This window comes from Diospyros lotus, chromosome 1 (assembly GCF_014633365.1).
Source record: "Diospyros lotus cultivar Yz01 chromosome 1, ASM1463336v1, whole genome shotgun sequence".
Classification (NCBI taxonomy): Eukaryota; Viridiplantae; Streptophyta; class Magnoliopsida; order Ericales; family Ebenaceae; genus Diospyros; species Diospyros lotus.
This window is the reverse complement of record NC_068338.1, coordinates 47979357-47998758: the sequence shown is the minus strand read 5'-3', so window position 1 is coordinate 47998758 and position 19402 is coordinate 47979357. Positions and strand designations below refer to the sequence as shown.

Genomic DNA, 19402 nt, shown 5'->3' with positions numbered 1-19402 from the left:
TTGAAGTTGAAGAGCCACCAGAGGAGGAGGAATATGAAGAGTCAGACCCACAAATGCCTTATGACATGCCTGCAGCCAACAGCGGGGTGGAGGCCGAGGATCTGCCAGAGGTGTCCCTTCATGCGCTGGCAGGATCCGCTGGGCCACAAACCATGCGGGTGACAGCGATGCTCAAGGGCAAAGTTGCCAGCCTGCTGATCGACAACGGCTCAACCCACAACTTCATCAGCACCAAAGTAGCCCACAAGTTACAGATTCCGACTACCATCATTGAGCCATTTGAGGTGCGAGTCGCTAGCGGGGAGCGCCTGGCATGCACACAGCAATGCAAGGCAGTAAGTCTTAAAATCCAGCATATCTATATTTCTGTTGATTTATATGTCATACCCTTGGCTGGAGTAGACATAGTGCTGGGTGTACAGTGGTTGGCCCAACTGGGCAAAGTCATCTTTGATTACAAGCAGATGGCCATGGAGTTCACTCTAGGGGGCCGATAAGTTCGCCTATCCATGCAGCAGGGCACTCCTAGGGCAGTAGAGGTGAACGTGGTGCAGAAACTGATTAGGGCTGGCAGTGAGTGCTATGCCATACAGATAGCATCACAGCCACGCGCATCCGACAGTTTCCAATCCACCGATGTACCGCAGCTACCCACAGATGTTCAGGTGGTCTTGGCTAAATTCCCCACAGTGGTGCAGGAGCCCACAAACCTGCCACCAAGCCGGCCTTTCGACCATCGCATCCCACTTTTGGATGAGCAACCCATCAACGTTGCTCCCTACCGTTATGCCCACCATCAGAAAGAAGAAATTGAGAAGCAAGTCAAGGAGATGCTTCAGAAAAATTTGATACGGCCTAGTACCAGTCCTTTCTCATCACCAGTTTTGCTAGTCAAGAAGAAGGATGGGACATGGCGCTTCTGTACAGATTATCGAGCCCTCAACAAAGCCACAGTTAAGGACAGATTTCCGATTCCAGCCATTGATGACATGCTAGATGAGCTAGCAGGATCCACCATTTTCACCAAGTTAGACTTGCGGGCAGGCTATCATCAAATCAGGATGCACCCGGGAGACATACACAAGACAGCATTTCGCACGCATCATGGGCATTACGAGTACATGGTTATGCCCTTTGGCCTGTGCAACGCACCATCCACATTTCAGGCGGCCATGAATCACATTTTCCAGCACATGCTACGTAAGTTTGTGCTAGTATTCTTCGATGATATCCTGGTTTATTCGAAGACTAGGGACCAGCATTTGCAGCACTTGGAGCAAGTCTTGAGCATACTGGCCCGAGAAAGTTTCTGCATCAAGCTGTCCAAGTGTGCTTTTGGGCAGACCGAGTTGGAGTACTTGGGGCACAGGATCTGCCCTGAAGGCGTCAAGGTAGAGCCACACAAGATTACAGCCATCCAGTCTTGGCCGAAGCCGAAGAATGTTTCCCAACTGCGAGGATTTTTGGGACTTACAGGCTACTATAGGAAGTTTGTGCAGCACTATGGGGCCATTGCTAGGCCATTGACGCAGCTATTGAAGAAGGATAAGTTCCAATGGACAGACGATGCTGACCACGCCTTTGCCGCATTGAAGCAAGCCATGACATGCACTCCTGTCTTGGCTATGCCAGATTTTGCACAGCAGTTCAAGGTTCACACTGATGCCAGCAACATTGGCATTGGCGCAGTATTGGTGCAGCAAGGTCGACCAGTGGCCTTCCTCAGGAAAGCCCTTGGCCCAGCCAAAGCCGCATGGTCTGCATACGCCAAGGAGATGTTGGCAATTATTGAGGCAGTGAGGGTATGGAGACCCTACTTGATGGGGCAACGATTCAAAATCGTGACTGACCAGCAGCCTTTGAGGCATTTATTGGAGCAGCGCATAGTGACCCCAGACCAGCAGAAGTGGTTGGCAAAGCTGATGGGGTACGACTATGAAATTGTTTACCGACCAGGGGCGCAGAACAAGGTTGCTGATGCCTTGTCTCGACGAGATGACAGCCCTCAGCTACTGCCTATCACGGGGCCAAATTGGGCAATTTGGCAGCAGATCAGAGATGCCTTAGCCACCAACCAGCGCAGTCAGGACTTGATTGAAGCCAGCAAGGACACTGAGACTGCCAGTGACTATGAGCACCGCAACGGGCTACTGTTATACCGAGGCAAAGCTTATGTGCCAGATGCTGATGACCTGCGCACTACCCTTGTGCGGCACTTCCATAACTCAAGGGAAGGAGGACATTCCGGAGTTTACCGCACATGGCAACGACTCAACCGACTATTCCATTGGGAAGGCATGAAGCAACAGGTTGCTAGGCACGTGGCAGAGTGCGACACTTGCCAGCGCGCCAAGAGTGACTCGACCCAGCCTAGCGGTCTATTGCAGCCATTGCTCGTGCCGGAGCAGATTTGGGAAGACTTGAGCATGGACTTTGTGGAAGGCCTGCCAAAGTCACAGGAGTACTCTTCTATACTTGTTGTAGTTGACAGACTTAGCAAGTATGCCCACTTTATACCCCTCGTGCACCCCTTCACTGCACAGTCTATTGCAATAGTATTTATGCAAACAGTGGTCCGCTTGCACGGCCTACCTCGGACCATCGTGACAGACAGGGACAGAATTTTCACCAGCCATTTCTGGAAGGAGCTTTTCAAGACTATGGGGACCGAACTATCAGCTAGCTCTTCCTATCACCCACAAACCGACGATCAAACTGAGGTAACCAACAGAACTTTGGAGCAATACTTGCGGTGCTTTTCACAAAGCAACCCGCACACATGGGCCGATCGTATCGCATGGGCAGAATACTGGTATAACACCTCTTTCCATCAGTCTTTGGGGCGCAGCCCGTTTGAGGCAGTGTATGGGCGAGCACCGCCAACATTGGTGTCTTACACGCCGCAGTCTGCCAAGATGGACACTGTGGACCGCGAGCTTATTGATCGAGATGAGCTGCTGGAGGAGCTCAAGACCCACTTGTCCAAGGCACAGACCCGAATGAAGAATTACTATGATCAGGGGCGACAAGACCGACAGTTCCAAGAAGGAGACCTGGTTTATGTGAGGCTGCGACCACGAAGGCAGAAGAGCGTCACACTTGCAGCCAAGATGAAGCTTGGCTATCGTTATTATGGGCCTTACAGGATTTTGCAAAAGATTGGGCAGGTTGCATACAAGCTGGACTTGCCAGTTGATACTCGAGTCCATCCGGTGTTCCACATTTCCCAACTGAAGCGCAAAGTAGGCAACTTGACCGATGTGGTGCATGACTTGCCAGAGCTCAACGAAGACACTACACTGCTAGTCCAGCCCTTGCGAGTCCTAGACTACCGTGTGGTCAAGAAGAACCGGAAGAAGACACCCGAGGCATTGGTTCAGTGGGAGAACATGTCGCCAGAGGAAGCAACTTGGGAGTCAACCGAGTACTTGGCCTACCAGTTTCCGCATCTGCACCTTGAGGACAAGATGCTTCCGAAGGGGCGGGGAATGTTAGGATCTCAAGTCTCAACCCTTGAGGCTCAGGCCGCACCCGGCTCGGACAGCAGCACGGGAGTTGGCGCAACTGGCGAGAGTTCTCAGCAACCCGATAGCAGTGACAAGCAAGCTGCGCCAAGTGAGGCCCCAACCTACCAAGCAGTGCACCAGCAGGCGCCATCTGGGGCCCCAGCCCAGCACCAGCATGCACAGTCAGCCCACAGTGCAGCCACAAGGGGCCAGCCTAGCCCAGCATGATGAAGCCCACCAGGCCTGGCCCATCACAGGCCTAGTCTAGCAAGCCCATCAGCCCATTTCGTCCAGCCATCAGATGAAGACCAAGAGCCAAGTCAGTTCACTTGATCTGGCTCCTTTAATAGATACATAATTGCATACATTATGTACTTCCTTTAATTGCTCTTTTATTTCAGCATTCATGTATCTCTTTATTTCCAGCATTATTGCTTGCATTCATGTAGTTGCTTAAGTTACATTCTCTGCATTCATGTACTTAGGCATCTAAGGGGTCATTGCCAGCCACTATATAAGGCTTTGATCTCCTTTCATTTGAGGCTAATGAAAAATCAAAAACGTAACCAGTGAAGTGTTCTTCACAATCCCGATTTCTACCTTCTATCCTGTGATAGTTAGGCAAAAATCACCCTTCCGGGAACCAGGGCATCCATCAATTAGTCCATGATATTATAGTTGGCTCATAATCTTGAAGATTGTTCAAGTAGCCGGTAAGAGGGCTAGGAACGAAAATGGATGCATTCTAAAATGGATGAAAGATTGTTTATCCTGAATTAAGAGGGGAAAGTATACTACATAAAGAAAATGGATGAAAGTATTATTTGAATACTTTTATATTCAAATAACATTACTTACATAAATACATTTGTCAATATTTCTTAATTTCTAGTCATCTTATTATAAAAAATAGTTTTCCCAATGACTTAGTCATACACATACAATAATACAAAATATTTTGAGATGATTTGACCAAGTGATATACTACTCTTACTTGAAAGTAATTTTTATTTTAAAATATTTTTTACAAAATTAATTTTCACCATAATAAAAATTTCACACAAATGTGAATTATGCACTAAATAATTTCTTTTATTTTATGTCTAGTTGGTCATTTCGGTTAGGCCTGCATTAGTTAAATGTGGATCCTAACCCAAATTAGAATAGGCAGACCTAAGGTTGTCATCCATGAAACAAACTAAAATATCGAGTCTACCCACTTATCCTAAAAACTTCTTAAGGATATTAAATGTTTTAAGTTAACTTCTACTCTCACAGAGCTAATATAGTTTTTTTAATTATTTGTCCTTAACTAGTAAATATTTTATTATTGGTGAAGTATTAACTTTGGTTTTAGATTTTATTTTTCTAATATAATAAAAAGGTGGGAAGCTGATTCCATATCACTTCCTAAATAGGTTTCTAATATTGCAACAAAGAAACAGGTACAAAATGCATTACATGTATGCTGATGTATTTTATTCAAAGAAAACGTCACTTATTTAATCCTAAGATGACTAACTTACTTAGCGGATGGAGTTATCGTCTTCGCTTTGGGATGACAACTAGAGGTTGCTCCTTCTCCAACAAAACCCCAAATTTCTCATTCATGTTTAGTTGCTGAGGAAGTGCGTTGTCTGGGAGAGACCACTCAAATTGGTAAACCAAGTTAGCCAAAGTCAAGTGAATTTGTCTGATAGCCATGAGCAGCCCAGCACAGATCCTTCTTCCACCACCAAAAGGCAAGAACTCGAAGTCATTTCCTCTAAAATCCAAACTAGAATCGAGGAGGAACCTCTCGGGCTTGAACACTAATGGGTTCTCCCAAATGGTGTGGTCTCTCCCAATGGCCCATACGTTCACAAAAACTTGGGCGTTCCTTGGGATGGTGAAGCCCATCACTTGGCAGCTCTGGGCTGCAATTCGGGGAAGGAGGAGTGGCGCCGCAGGGTGTAATCTCAGGGTTTCTTTCACACATGCATGGAGGTAAGAGAGGTTGTGGAGGTGAGGCTCTCTTATGGCATCGCCAGTTGGGATTTGTTGATCAAGTTCTTCACGAAGTTTCTGCATGGCTTCTGGGTTTCTCATCAATTCCGCCATGGCCCATTCGATTGTTGAGGTAGTAGTATCTGTTCCAGCCACAAACAGTTCCTGGATTGAATTAAAAGGGCATGCATCTTCGTTAGCAAATAGCAAATTCCACTCGATAATAACATGGGGAAAACAATTACTGAAACGTAAGAATACTAGGGGGGTGGCTCAAGGTGAGGTTCGCCAGGTGTTTGTTGAGAAACCCATTTCTCGTGAGTCATTGATGGGTATTGCCGAGGGAGCGACCTTGTCTGGTTCGGTTCAGCTTAATTAGGGCTTCTGAGGTGGAAGTAGCAAATTGTTTTTGTTCCCTCTCTGTGGCTGATATGAACATTCCCTCTCTTGAGGATGAGAGTTTGCCGGTGGGAATGGAGGGTAGGGAAGGGATTGATATGGTTGTGGAGGACAAGGGGAAGAGGATTCGGGTTGAGGATGGGGATACTTCATCTGGTCAGTCTGGCAGTTCCAGCCTTAGTATGTTCCTGTGAAGTCTAAGTCGCAGCGAAAGTGCAAAAGGAAGAAGCAGAATGCGTTAGCAAGATCAAAAGCCAAGCAGGTTCCTGAGAAGGGTGGTCCAATTCGCACGGATCCTGCTTGATGTCTTGATTTGTCTGCTTTGTGTATTTTGTTTGGGTGTGCCTTATTTATTGAGGCCTAGTTTTATTATGTCCTGCAGGGTATGTCGTTGCATTTGTTTGTAGTTTTGCCTTTTTTTTTTGTTAATATATTTTATTTAAAAAAATAAAAACTTAACCAACCAAAAAAATATTACTGAAAGAGAATTGGCTGAACAAAAACCAAACCCTTGAGAGTGACTCAAACGTCTAGACACGTCACGGTCATAGAAAAAAATTGGGGATTTTTTAGCGCATAGAGAGAGAGAGTACCATGAACAAGTAATTGATCTGAGCATCTGTAAATCCTTTAGCCAGCAAAGCATCCAAGAAATCTGTAGCAGGCATCTTTGAATCACCGCCTCTTCTTCTCTCTCTAAGTATCTCTTCCCAGGCTCCAAAAATTTGCGCCGCAGCCCCTTCAAACTTCTTTGTCAAACCCTGAAGGTCGAGCCCTCCCAGAAATGGATAAAAATCGGACAAGTTTGGCCTAGACAACACCTCCACCAGCCGCTTCATATGGCCATTAATTTCAGCGCCGCCTCTTCCCGCTCCTTCCAACCTGTTAGAAGAAATAACGGATTCACAAAGCACATATGAAAAAGACTCTAATACCATCTTGCCTAAATTAAGATAAGCTTATAATAATATCCTAATATTTAACGCAACCTAATAAATTCCTTCGAAAAAAATATAGTCCCCAAGAAGTTCAAGACACCGACGAACACAAGCTCTGCAATTCTCACGGCCTCTCCTTCCTTGGAGCTCAAAAACCCGACCAGTTCGTCCGCCTTCTTCTCCCTTATACCAGCCTGGCCGTCGACGGCTTTCGCGCTGAAAATCTCCGTCCGGCAGACGGTCCGGAGCAACTTCCAGTGATCGTTACACTCGAACGTAAAGCCGAACGACATGTGGTTCTTGTCCGGGTTCTTAGCGTATGACGCGTGAGGGACGTAGCGCCCGGAGAGGAATCGATCGTGGGTTTTGAGAATTTCGGCTGCGGCCGCCGGAGACGAGGCTACGACGACCAGCTGAGTGCCTAGCCGGAGCGAGATGAGCGGGCCGTGGCGTTGGGCTAATTTGGCGAAGACGACGTGAGGCTTGGTTCCGATGTGGGGGAGGTTGCCTACGATGGGCCATGGACGAGGGCCTGGAGGAAGAGGCGGGGCTTTGGGTGATGATGATCTGCGTTTGATGAGGAAGGTGAAGAAGAGGACTGGTAGAATGGGTAAGATGAGGAAGATGATGAGATGGGTTGCTTCTGCAGCGGCCATGGCTGAACACGAACAAGTGAATCAATTCAATAAAATGAGGATTGAAGCTTGCAGTCTCTCTTCGAAGCAATGAAATATATGTTGATGGAGTGAAGTGATGCCGGCTCCTGGCTGCTGCTGCTGCTGCTAAAGTTCTAGTGGCCTGATTTGGTGATAAGATAAACATCTTTTCACGCAATTGACTTTTTGTAAATATATTTATAAAATTTTAAATTTATTGGTATGTATTAAATTTAATTTAGACATATAGGCGCTAATTTTTATATATTAAACCTATTTTATGTTTATATAAAACTATACATAATTTTTGTATTAAGTTTGTATTTGTAGTTCAAATTTATGTTTATTTTTTAAAATATGTATATTTTAGTTTATAGTTATTATAATTTTTGTAATTAACAATTATATATATTTCTAGGCCTAAAATATTCAGAAATGAGGGAGCAGGAAAGAGATACGAAGTCAAAGGAGGGAAATTAAATGTCAGACGCCTTAGCCTGGAGGGAGGGAGTCACCCAGTCAGACTGCAAAATAAGCCGATTGGTAGCTTTGTTGAAAAGATAGCGGTTCCGTGACTGTCTCAAAGACGGAAGGAATTTCATTTATGCTATAATATTAGAAATGAAAATAATTTATATTTATATATTTTTAAATGAATGATGTAATTTATATTTATGATTGATTAAATAATTATTTTTATAATAAAAATTATCTTTATAAAATAACATTTATATTATTTTTATTTACATGTTTATCTAGTGTTTTCGTTTCTTATATTTTTAAAAAATATTATTTTTTAATTTTTATTTTATATCATATATATTTCTCCTTTTTGTGCAAATTAAGATAGTGACACCATATATAATCACATTTCATGATTGCAAAAAATAATAGTAAACATCATGATTGTCACATAAAATATTTAATTAAATGATAAGTAATATAATTGACAATATGCACTAAAATTGTCGTCCACAAAACTCAAATATCGATCCTACCCACTTACACTAAAAACATCTTAAGAAGAGTGGCCGAGCCACGTACAGTCAGTCATGGACAGTTGTCCATCATAAATTTTTTAAAAAATTATTATATATAATAATTTAATATTTTTATTTTTTTTAAATGCCCACATTGAATTTTTAAAAAATTCTGAATCTTGGGTATATTGATCAATAGTGTATATTTTTTTAATTATTTATCCTTATCTAGTAAATATTTTATTATTGGTGAAGTATTAACTGTATAAAAAGGTGGGAAGCTGATTCAATATCACTTCCTAAATAGGTTTCTAATATTGCAACAAAGAAACTTGTACGAAATGCATTACATGTATTCCGATGTATTTTGTTCAAAGAAAACGTCATTTAAAATGTGTTTGATTGTATTATTTAGAATTTAATTTTAGGTAATATTGACTAGAAAACAAAAATCATGTCACCCCCTTAAAAAATAAATTTTATGGAAAGAAGTTTTAAATGATTATACCATACATATTTTTCCATGAAAAAATTAAGAGTGTTTTATTATTTTCCATAAAAAATGTGTAATAATTACATATTTTCCATAAAAAATGTGTAATCAAACACACTCTTATTTAATCCTAAGATGATTAACTTAACTTAGATGATCGTGCTAATGCGATTCTTAATGCTCGTATCCTCAATTACATCAAGAAAAATAAATCGTAAGTTAGGCCTTTAGTCCTTGTGCAGGGTGAGAATTGAATTCGCAATCAACCGAATTGATATTGACATATTATTCATCTGACCATCCAATCTAAATTTTATAGACATGATTAACTTAACTTTGTGAATGGAGTTCTTGTCTTCATTTTTTTTATTTTTTTGATAAACCAAGTTTTGAGCTTCGTCCGACTAGTCTTGGGAAAGGACAGCCTTCCCCCTTGGTTCACCGTCAGACAAATCCGGATGCGATCATAGCCTATACACACATAGAACAGAACATTCAGTTCACACCTTCATATCGAACAAATGCCATCACAAGGATTTGATTCTTGATACTTCATGTGAAACTTCACATGCTTTACCGCTGAGCCATGCTCGTGGGGCCTCGTCTTTATTCTCTTATGACAACTAGAGGTTTCTCTTTCCCCGAAAAAACCCCAAATTTCTCATTCTTTGTCTAGTTGCTGAGGAAATTTGGCGAGAACTCGAAGTCATCTCCTCTAAAATCCAAACTAGAATCGAGGAGGAACCTCTCGGGCTTGGACACTAATGGGTTCTCTTCTCCCAAATGGTGTGGTCTCTCCCAATGGCCAGAGTTGGACCTTCCATGAGGCCCATGAGGCAGTTGCCTCAGGGCCCATGGAAATGTCATGGAAACTTCATTGCTTAGGGGGCCATAAATAAAAAACATTTACATTTGTAAGGGCCCATTTCCCAGCCCAGCCCAGCGGCCCACCCTCTTCCCATCTGCAAAGTTTCTCCCTCCATCTCTTTCGCTCGCTGCCCTAGCCCCACCTCTCTCGCTCCGTCGCGCCTCGCCCTCGCTCTCGCCTCTCACTGCTGCTCCGTCGCCGGTCGCTCGCTGCCTCTCTCTCCTCTTGCTGAGCCGTCGCCCTTCGCCCTCGACCTCTCGCTCTAGCCCTCGCTCTCTCGTTGCTTGGTCGGCGATCGCTCGTCCTCACCGGCTCGCCTCGCCATCGTGGCTAGTGGCTCGCTGCTCAGTTGCTCGCCCAGCAAGCATCGCCTTTCGCTGCTCTGCTCGGTCGCTCGCCCTTGTGGGTTGTGGCCGGCCGGTGGCTCGCTGCCTCTTGCTCCATTGCTCACTGTTACTGGTGGCTCGCTGCCTCTCAATTACCGATTGGCTCATTAGATTCACTCTTTCAGATTTGTTTCAACTTTCAGCGGCTACATTTGGGGGCCCATTTTTTACATTTCGCCTCAAGGCCCCAAAAACTCAGGTACGGCACTGCCAATGGCCCATACGTTCACAAAAACTTGGGCGTTCCTTGGGATGGTGAAGCCTATCACTTTGGCAGCTCTTACCGGCACTGCGGGGAAGAAGAAGTGGCGCCGCAGGGTGTAATCTCAGGGTTTCTCTCACACATATATGCATGGAGGTAAGAGAGGCTGTGGAGGTGAGACTCTCTTATGGCATCGCCAATTGGGATTTGTTGATCAAGTTCTTCACGAAGTTTCTGCATGGCTTCTGGGTTTCTCATCAATTCTGTAACATCCCAAATTTCTTGAGTATGTTATAACTTAGGATTTCGGAAATATAAAAATTTTTCATATCACAATAGCTATCATACATCATACAATATCCCAAAAACCCTAATTTTCACATTCTCAGCTTAACAAACCCAATAATCGAATAACTAAGAAAGGCGTTAAAATCTGGAATGCGGAAGCTATATCGAACCTGATATGGTTCTCAACCATAATACTTTATTTATCATAAATTGTTCAAGACGTCTACAAAATGTATTACATCATCTCTCGCAAATGATAATTGAATATCTTAAACATATCCAAAATTACATAGGTTCGCACATAAGCAAGAATATGCTAAACATACAATGGCAGTAAATTAAACTTATTCTTCAACTACCTCCTTTCCCTTAGAGCCGCTCGTCGAACTTGGAACGTTTGAATATTCCAGGGACATAGTCCAATTAGAAAATGAATCTTCTAGTGAGAAACTCCAAAAACAGTTTATATTGATATATGATCAGGTATAAAATGTATGAAAAGACAACGAGAACTACTCCAAAATGCCTCGTGAACACATCAGCCTCCTCCAACGAGAGCTTTCTCAATAGCGCACGCATAGCGCCTCTCGGGAGGTCCCTAACCATGTCAATTTGGCCCGACTTCATAGCACTCATGGAAGCACCATATCCGTTGTCCCTTAGGCTCACGGTCTTCCCCACGAGAGCTTTCTCGATGGCGCACGCATAGCGCCTCTCGGGGGATATCTGACTTTTGCTCTCGGCCAACAAAAAATAGGTACAACAGTATGGCCACACGAATTTTATAAATGCAACAGTTAAAAAGCCAACAGCATATATTTTTCAGAAAAATACAGTTCATATATGCAGCATGATTTCACATAAGAGAATAACAAGTGTTTATGTGTAAAAACTTCACGAAACACGTCTCATGCAATAGAAGTCTCTCATAAGAGAATAAAAAATAGGATTTGGAGTATAGGAGTCTCACCTTGTTGGTTTATCTCTTCGACGGTATAATTTCATAACAAACGGCCTAGGTTTCTGTAGAAAATACATGTTTCGGTAAACCTAAACCCAAATATTTTTATATAGGATTGAAGGGTATTAAATTAGGGGCATAACTGAAAAATTTGAAGGAAAATAGGCCTCTCACGCGCCCCTGGAAGGTGGCTCACGCGCCTTCACGCGCAGCCACTTCCGACGCGTGTATCTCACGCGCTGTTGCCAGATTTCGGACAGCATTGCGTCGTTTTCGTATTTCGGCCATATTTCCCTCGCTTTAACTCAGATTCGACCCTTGTTTGAACCTACGCGACCCTCTCTTCCCCCTCTACAAGATTATCAAAAAAAAATCGGACTTACCTCAGTTTTTTGCTAATTGATTTTGGCGAATTCCGGTAAAGACCCGCAACTCCGACGAGGCTTGTTTTCCGCCGCTTTCTTCCCGCCTTCTTGCCGAACTCCCTTCTCTCTCTCTAGAGCAAGCTCCTCCTCTTAGAGTGCTTCACTCATCAAACTTGCTTTCTTGGAATGATTTGATAACAACCAATGGTACCTTTTTATAGATTTCTCCAACCAATCACATTATGCCACTTGTCACAATTTTAGCTATGGACTCCAAAGACTCAAACCTATAATTGAATGGCTTTTGAAATCCAAAGCTAGAATGAATTCAACTTTTAAAATCCAAGTTAAAACCCCAAACTTCTTTCAAATAACACTTTGGCCCTTATTTCAAGTCCTCAACTTCAATATTTTACCACATAAGCTCTTAATTTTATCCTTATTTCGTTTGGATAATTTTCTAATTATAATTATACCCTCAAACATCAAATTTATCGAGATACTTAAAATCTCAAAATTAATAATTCAAAATTACTCAATATATATGATTTTTCGGAAGCCCTTTACCATCATTCAGTCTTTTTAGGCTACAACTTAGCTTAACCGAAAATCATTTCTGATTTGATTTCTTTCAGCGTCATAAACCTCACCTAGAAACTCTCATCAAAAATATACCTTTAACCTTAGGTATCTAAGTTCTAGAGTACTCCCTACAACTGATTCGGTCCCTCGTTGCCTATTCAAACATATTTTTGATATTTTAAACTCACTTAAAATACGTGACATCTTCACAAAAATATGGGATATTATAAATTTTGCCATGGCCCATTCAATTGTTGAGGTGCTAATATCCGTTCCAACCACAAACAACTCCTGAATTGAATAAAAGGCTGTTGGTTATTCTATGCGTAAATCATAAATATCAAGATAAATATTCGATTAATACCACTAAAATAAATATTCGATAAATCAAGAAAATTTTAAATCTTTTAAACTTGTCGTGCCACGAGCATTTTCAAACTTTTAAGTTAGGTGCATAATTATAAAACAGAAAATACATTCAAGTCACAATTTAAATATTCGTTATTCTTTAATAATATTCACAATATACAATACTCACTAATTTTTCTTTTCTCTCAAATATCATGTATAAATTTTTATTTATAAGATAAAAAATCTTAATTAATAAGATTTAGAAAATAAATATTAACTATCTTGATAATATTGATTCACCATTATCAATTATTAATATATTTATCCACAAAAAGGCTTGCATCTTCGTTAGCAAATAGGAATTTTCCCTCGACATGGGAAGAATAAACACGTAACCAACCAAAAAAATATTACAAAAAAGTCAAACCCTTGAGAGTGACTCAAACGTATAGACACGTCAGAAATCTGCAGCAGGCATCGTGGAATCACCGCCTCTTCTTCTTTCTCTAAGTATTTCTTCCCAGGCTCCACAAATTTGCGCCGTGGCCTCTTCTTCACCCTTCTTTCTCAAACCCTGAAGGTCGAGCCCTCCCAGACGGGCGGATCCAGAAATGGAGCCCCCAGATCCATCAGTAATTTCAGTCCTTTCCCCTCCCAAATAGTTTAAATCTCAGGGTAAATTTGAGGGAGGGCTGAGGCTGGCACGGACTCCTTGAATCCGCCCCTGCTCCCAGAAATGGATAAAAATCCGACAAGTTCGGCCTAGACAACACCTCCACCAGCCGCTTCATATGGCCATTCATTTCAGCGCCGCCCCTTCCCGCTCCTGTTAGAAGAAATAACGGATTCACAAAACACATATGAAAAAGACTCTAATTAATACCATCTTGTCTAAATTAAGATAAGCTTATAATATCCTAATATTTAACAGAACCTAATAAATTCCTTTGAAATAAATATAGTCCCCAAGAAGTTCAAAGGCACCGACGAACACAAGCTCTGCAATTCTCACGGCCTCTCCTTCCTTGGAGCTCAAATTAAAACCCGACCAATTCGTCGGCCTTCTTCTCCCTTATACCAGCCTGGCAGGCGACGGCTTTCGACCTGAAAATCTCCGTCCGGTAGACGGGCCGGAGCAACTTCCGGTGATCGTTGCACTCGAAACGAGAAGCTGTTCTTGCCCGGGTTGTTCTTGGCATATATATGACAATATTTAAATCTAAAATATTTAATTAGATGATAAGTAATATAATTGACAATAGGCACAATTCATGAGTGATAAATTTAAACTAACATTTGATTTGGTTAGTGGTTGAAAGTGGTTGGCTAATGACTATGACCCAAAATTATTAAAAAAAAAAAAAAAACTATACAACCGTAAGCACGTAACAAGACTCTCAAATATTTAATTTTTTTAAAAAAATGGGTGATAATAAGAAGGGAGCAAAAGATTTAGTTTGTTGACATGATGGTGGGTTTTATAATTATGTAGTATTTTGGGTCTTATTAAAATAATTGGAGGCTAATGTTAATATAATGGGGATTGGCGGAGCACTTCCCTTATTTGATATGATTCAGAAATTGTTCTATTTCTTCTGTGGATTCAGTTTTACTTAACAGTATATTACGTACAGGAATTGAAGAAAAATATGATTAGTTAATCGAACAAACAAATAGCCATCGGGTGATCTTTGGAGAGAAAGTGACCCCCACCTCAGAATAATAGACAAGTATGAAAAGGACAATACAGATCAGCAGTGTCAGTTAATTTTATTGGCGCCAACCTGACTTCTATGTGGTGTGGGCTTCCCGGCTCCCTTTGGATCAAGCCCGCTCCATCGGATCCGGATCCCATCCATGAAACAAATCCAATCGGCCGGCCCCACACAATTTTTTTACGTCTACATAATACACCATGAATTTCTGTGGATTTACATTCCCTGCCGTTGCTGTAAACAGTTGCTACTGTAAAAAAATATTATTGCAATTATTATAATATACTAAATTTCGTAGTTAAGAATAAAATATGCTGTGGCATTACAACTCAATTAATTAATAAAATTATGGTATAATTTATTAGTAAATTGGACCCTCATGGAAGATGGATCGAAGTCATCACACATTGCAGCAATAATTGTATAATTTATTGGACATCCAGAGGTACGTACGTTATAGGAAATTCAATTTTTGGGTCTGGTCACGTAAACAAACGCAACCCCTAGGCTTAGGTATTCCATCCCAATAAAAAATGTGGGGAGGTGCACACAGCCAGGCACAGCGGATGGTGGATCACTTTGGCTCGCGTGCATGACAACAATGGAACCCATTAATTAAATATAAATATTTCCTCTCGTCAACTATTAATTTTATAAGAAAAATATAATTAAAATGGATCTAAACTGATTTTTTTCCAAGTCTGGACTTTGTGGGCATATATATATAGGAATTCATTCAGTCCATTGGCTCACCAGGATAAGTTCAAAGGGATTAATCCATACTAATCTTTTTCAATTATTATGTTTAATAAGTTTTAATAATAGTGTATCATGATTGATGATTATTGACTGTTGAATTTGGTATATCTGATATAATAACTTGATGACAAGCGGCCGCGAGCGAATCGACAAGACGAAGAGAGAAGAAGTGAGATTTTTATAAATCCTCTCCAGTCTCCATCGTCTAGCATTGATTCAATGTAATTTCCTACCCTCTAACTAGTCGTCTACTCCCTCATGTCCAGTTAGTCCTACTTGTCTCCCAACCCTCACTCACTTTCCACCTCCCCCATTTCCATTTTCATATACTATAAACTAAGGATAGTAATAATATTATTATTATATGGTATAATACACACTCCTCTGCTACATTCAATCCAGAGGCTAGCTCCTCAACTACAGAGAGAGAGAGAGAGAGAGAGAGACAGTGCTCGCAGCCATGGCGGGTTCAAACCCACCCCCGTATTACACTCCCATTTCCAAACCCACTCCGCCCAACTCCATTTTCAAAAGAACCAATTTCGTTTCTCTCTTCTTCATCGTTTCCCTCTGCTCTCTATCCTACTCCCTCGGAATCTGGCGCAGTGGCGGCGCCGCCACCCCCTCCGCCTCCGCCGCCATTTCCACTCTCGGAATCACAATCCCCTGCATCCCCTCCCCCAACTCCACTGGAGGCCTGGACTTCACCTCCCACCACTCCGCCTCCGACGTCGGGACAGACGCGGCCCCCGACGCCGCCAAGACATATCCTCCGTGCCACACCAAGTACACCGAGTACACGCCTTGCGAGGACGGGAAGAGGTCGCTCAAGTTCGAGAGGGAGAGGCTGATTTATAGGGAGAGGCACTGTCCGGCGAGAGGCGAGGAGCCGAAGTGCCGCGTGCCGGCGCCTTACGGCTACAAGAACCCCTTCAAGTGGCCACTGAGCAGGGATCTGGTGTGGTACGCCAACGTGCCTCACAAGGAATTAACGGTCGAGAAAGCGGTTCAGAACTGGATCAGATTTGAAGGTGACCGGTTCAGATTCCCCGGCGGCGGGACCATGTTCCCCAACGGTGCCGATTCCTACATTGACGACATCGGCAAGTTGATCAATCTCAAAGATGGATCTATCCGAACCGCTATTGATACCGGTTGTGGGGTAAGCCCTTTTCAAACTCTCAATTCCCCTGTTTAACACAATGATTAAGAAAACCCATGAAAAAGAGAAAATTGGGTATTTCACGATTACAAATTAAAAATTTTAGTTTTCATTAAATTCAGTGTTTAAACGATTTCAATTTTATGACGGTGATTGGGATATAAGCCATGTTTGGACCAGCAGAGCTAGCTAGCTCTATGTTGTGTGTTGAAGCTTTGGAAAATTTGGAATTCTAAATTCTTAATATTTTTGGTATGAAAAGTAGAGTTGTCAAAGGCAAGCCCTTTGCGACATGGACGAATTACAGAACAAAAAGAATGGATGATTGTGGAGGCTGCTAGATTTGTACTACTTTAGTTACGTGTAGGATTGCATGCATGTAAGAAAAAGATGGCCCTGACTATGACCCAAGGGGAAGAGCATGATCCCTAGACGGCAACCCCACTAAATGCAAGTCAATCATGTCCTCCGCCAAAGTTCGGGAAGTAGTATATGATACCCCTGTTGTCATGTTAACCCGAAAATCGAAATTATAACTCATATTATGTCATATGTTGAGATCATAAATCCATGAAATCTTGTTTACGTGTATAATATTATTACTAATTGTCTGTGTAGGTTGCGAGCTGGGGAGCCTATCTTCTGTCAAGAAACATCCTTACGATGTCGTTCGCGCCGAGGGACACCCACGAAGCGCAGGTGCAATTCGCTCTCGAGAGGGGCGTGCCGGCTCTGATTGGCGTCATGGCGTCCAAGCGGCTTCCTTACCCCTCCCGAGCTTTCGACATGGCTCACTGCTCTCGCTGCCTCATTCCGTGGAGCCAATACGGTGGGATTTACTTGATGGAGGTTGATCGGGTTCTGAGGCCCGGCGGCTACTGGATCCTCTCCGGCCCGCCGATCCACTGGAGAAAGTACTGGAGAGGCTGGGAGAGAACCAAGGAGGATTTGAATGGCGAACAGACCGCCATTGAAGACGTTGCCACCAGCCTCTGCTGGAAGAAGCTCGTAGAGAGGGGCGACATTGCTGTCTGGCAAAAACCCACCAACCATTTGCAGTGCCAAGCCCACCGGAAAATCGCCCGTAGCCCACCATTCTGCCCCGCCCGCGACCCGGATAACGCCTGGTTCGTGTTTTTCCTCACACTATATAAGAAACACAGGATTGAAAACAGTGAATATTATGTTACTTCGGGTATGACAGTGAAAGTTACAATAGATACAGAAATGGCTATAATCAAAATTAAACTCAAAAATCAATCTTAATCCATCTCAGGTACACAAATATGGAGACTTGTCTGACGCCTTTGCCGGAGGTTTCCAGCAACCAGGAAGTCGCCGGCGGGGAATTGGCAAAATGGCCAGAGAGGTTGAACGCCATTCCCCCAAGAATAAGCAGGGGAATCATGAAAGGAGTTACAACGGAGGTTTTCCGGCGAGACAACGAGCTCTGGAAAAGCAGAGTCTCGTACTACAAAACGGTGAACAACCAACTTGGGCAAGCTGGAAGATACAGGAACCTTCTGGACATGAACGCTTATTTGGGCGGATTCGCCGCCGCGTTGGTCGAAGACCCTGTTTGGGTGATGAACGTGGTTCCCGTCGAGGCGGAGATCAACACACTCGGAGTTGTTTACGAGCGTGGATTGATCGGAACTTACCAGAACTGGTGATTGAACCGACACCCAATTCAACTACTTTTCAGTGATTTGAATACGATTCTGGGTTGGTGATAAAGCAGGTTTGGTTTAATTTGCAGGTGCGAAGCGATGTCTACGTATCCAAGAACTTACGATTTCATTCATGCCGATTCAGTCTTCACTCTGTACAAGAACAGGTAATTAACGTACGCTAGTTAAATAATTGTAAAGAAATTAATCCCATAAAAGCTAGAGCTGCTGATATATTTGGGGTACAGATGCAAGATGGAAGACATTCTTCTGGAAATGGACAGAGTTCTGAGGCCAGAAGGAAGCGTGATCTTCAGAGATGATGTGGACATTTTGGTGAAAGTGAAGAAGATTGCAGAGGGGATGAAGTGGGAGAGCCAGATAGTTGATCATGAAGACGGGCCGCTGAAGAGGGAGAAGCTTCTGTTTGCTGTGAAGCTGTATTGGACGGCTCCGGCTTATCAAGCAGCAGCAGGATCCCAGGATTCTTAAGAGCATTATCATCATCACCTCCACCTTTTTTTTTTTCTTTTTCTTTTTAAAATTTTCTTCTTTGTGTTAACTATGCTCTTTGAATTCTGCACACCGCTGATTCTTTGTGATTCTAGTAGTGATCTAAATGCTGATCCATTCATCAATACAAGATCCTGTCCTTCTATGATTTTGAATCCCAAATAAATTATAATCAAACCATTAAGTACACGAGTAAACACATAATTTAACGTGAAATATTTAAATAAAAAAAATTACAAAAAAAATAAAAATATCATTATGATATTGATACAATAAAAGTGATATTGTTATACTAATTCTATGATTTAAAACTCATCTGCAAATGTACATAAAAAATTATATTTTAATCAGAAAATGGGCCAATAAGATAAATCTTCAATTGAGATAAATTTCAATCATAATCAAATTTAATATTCTAATCATAGTCAAATTAGAAATTATAATTTCATATGAATTTGAATTTTGGTTCACATTTATCATAATCTCCATCTTAATACAAAATTCAAATATGGAATTATTATTTATTACAATCTCCTAATGAATATCAACTAAATTTACACTATGAAAAATATCAATCAAATTCACACAACGGAGAATATTAATCAAATTCACACAATACTTA

General features: G+C 42.2%; 2 protein-coding genes across 2 annotated transcripts; one reads left to right on the top strand and one right to left on the bottom strand.

Moving 5' to 3' along the window:
- Window positions 1-4913: 4913 nt before the first annotated feature.
- On the bottom strand, window positions 4914-7619 carry LOC127789054 (probable (S)-N-methylcoclaurine 3'-hydroxylase isozyme 2). Its single transcript, XM_052317810.1, has 3 exons — window positions 6881-7619; window positions 6485-6773; window positions 4914-5657 (listed from the first exon to the last, which is right to left on the bottom strand). Exons 1-3 carry the CDS (start codon window positions 7483-7485, stop codon window positions 5046-5048), a joined length of 1506 nt encoding a protein of 501 aa, XP_052173770.1. The 5' UTR covers window positions 7486-7619; the 3' UTR covers window positions 4914-5045.
- An 8200-nt stretch (window positions 7620-15819) lies between these two features.
- Window positions 15820-18935, top strand: LOC127795835 (probable methyltransferase PMT15). The gene is made up of 5 exons (XM_052327757.1): window positions 15820-16597; window positions 17216-17724; window positions 17874-18266; window positions 18357-18434; window positions 18516-18935. The coding sequence occupies exons 1-5, from the start codon at window positions 15896-15898 to the stop codon at window positions 18757-18759; spliced, it is 1926 nt and encodes a 641-aa protein (XP_052183717.1). The 5' UTR covers window positions 15820-15895; the 3' UTR covers window positions 18760-18935.
- Window positions 18936-19402: the final 467 nt, after the last annotated feature.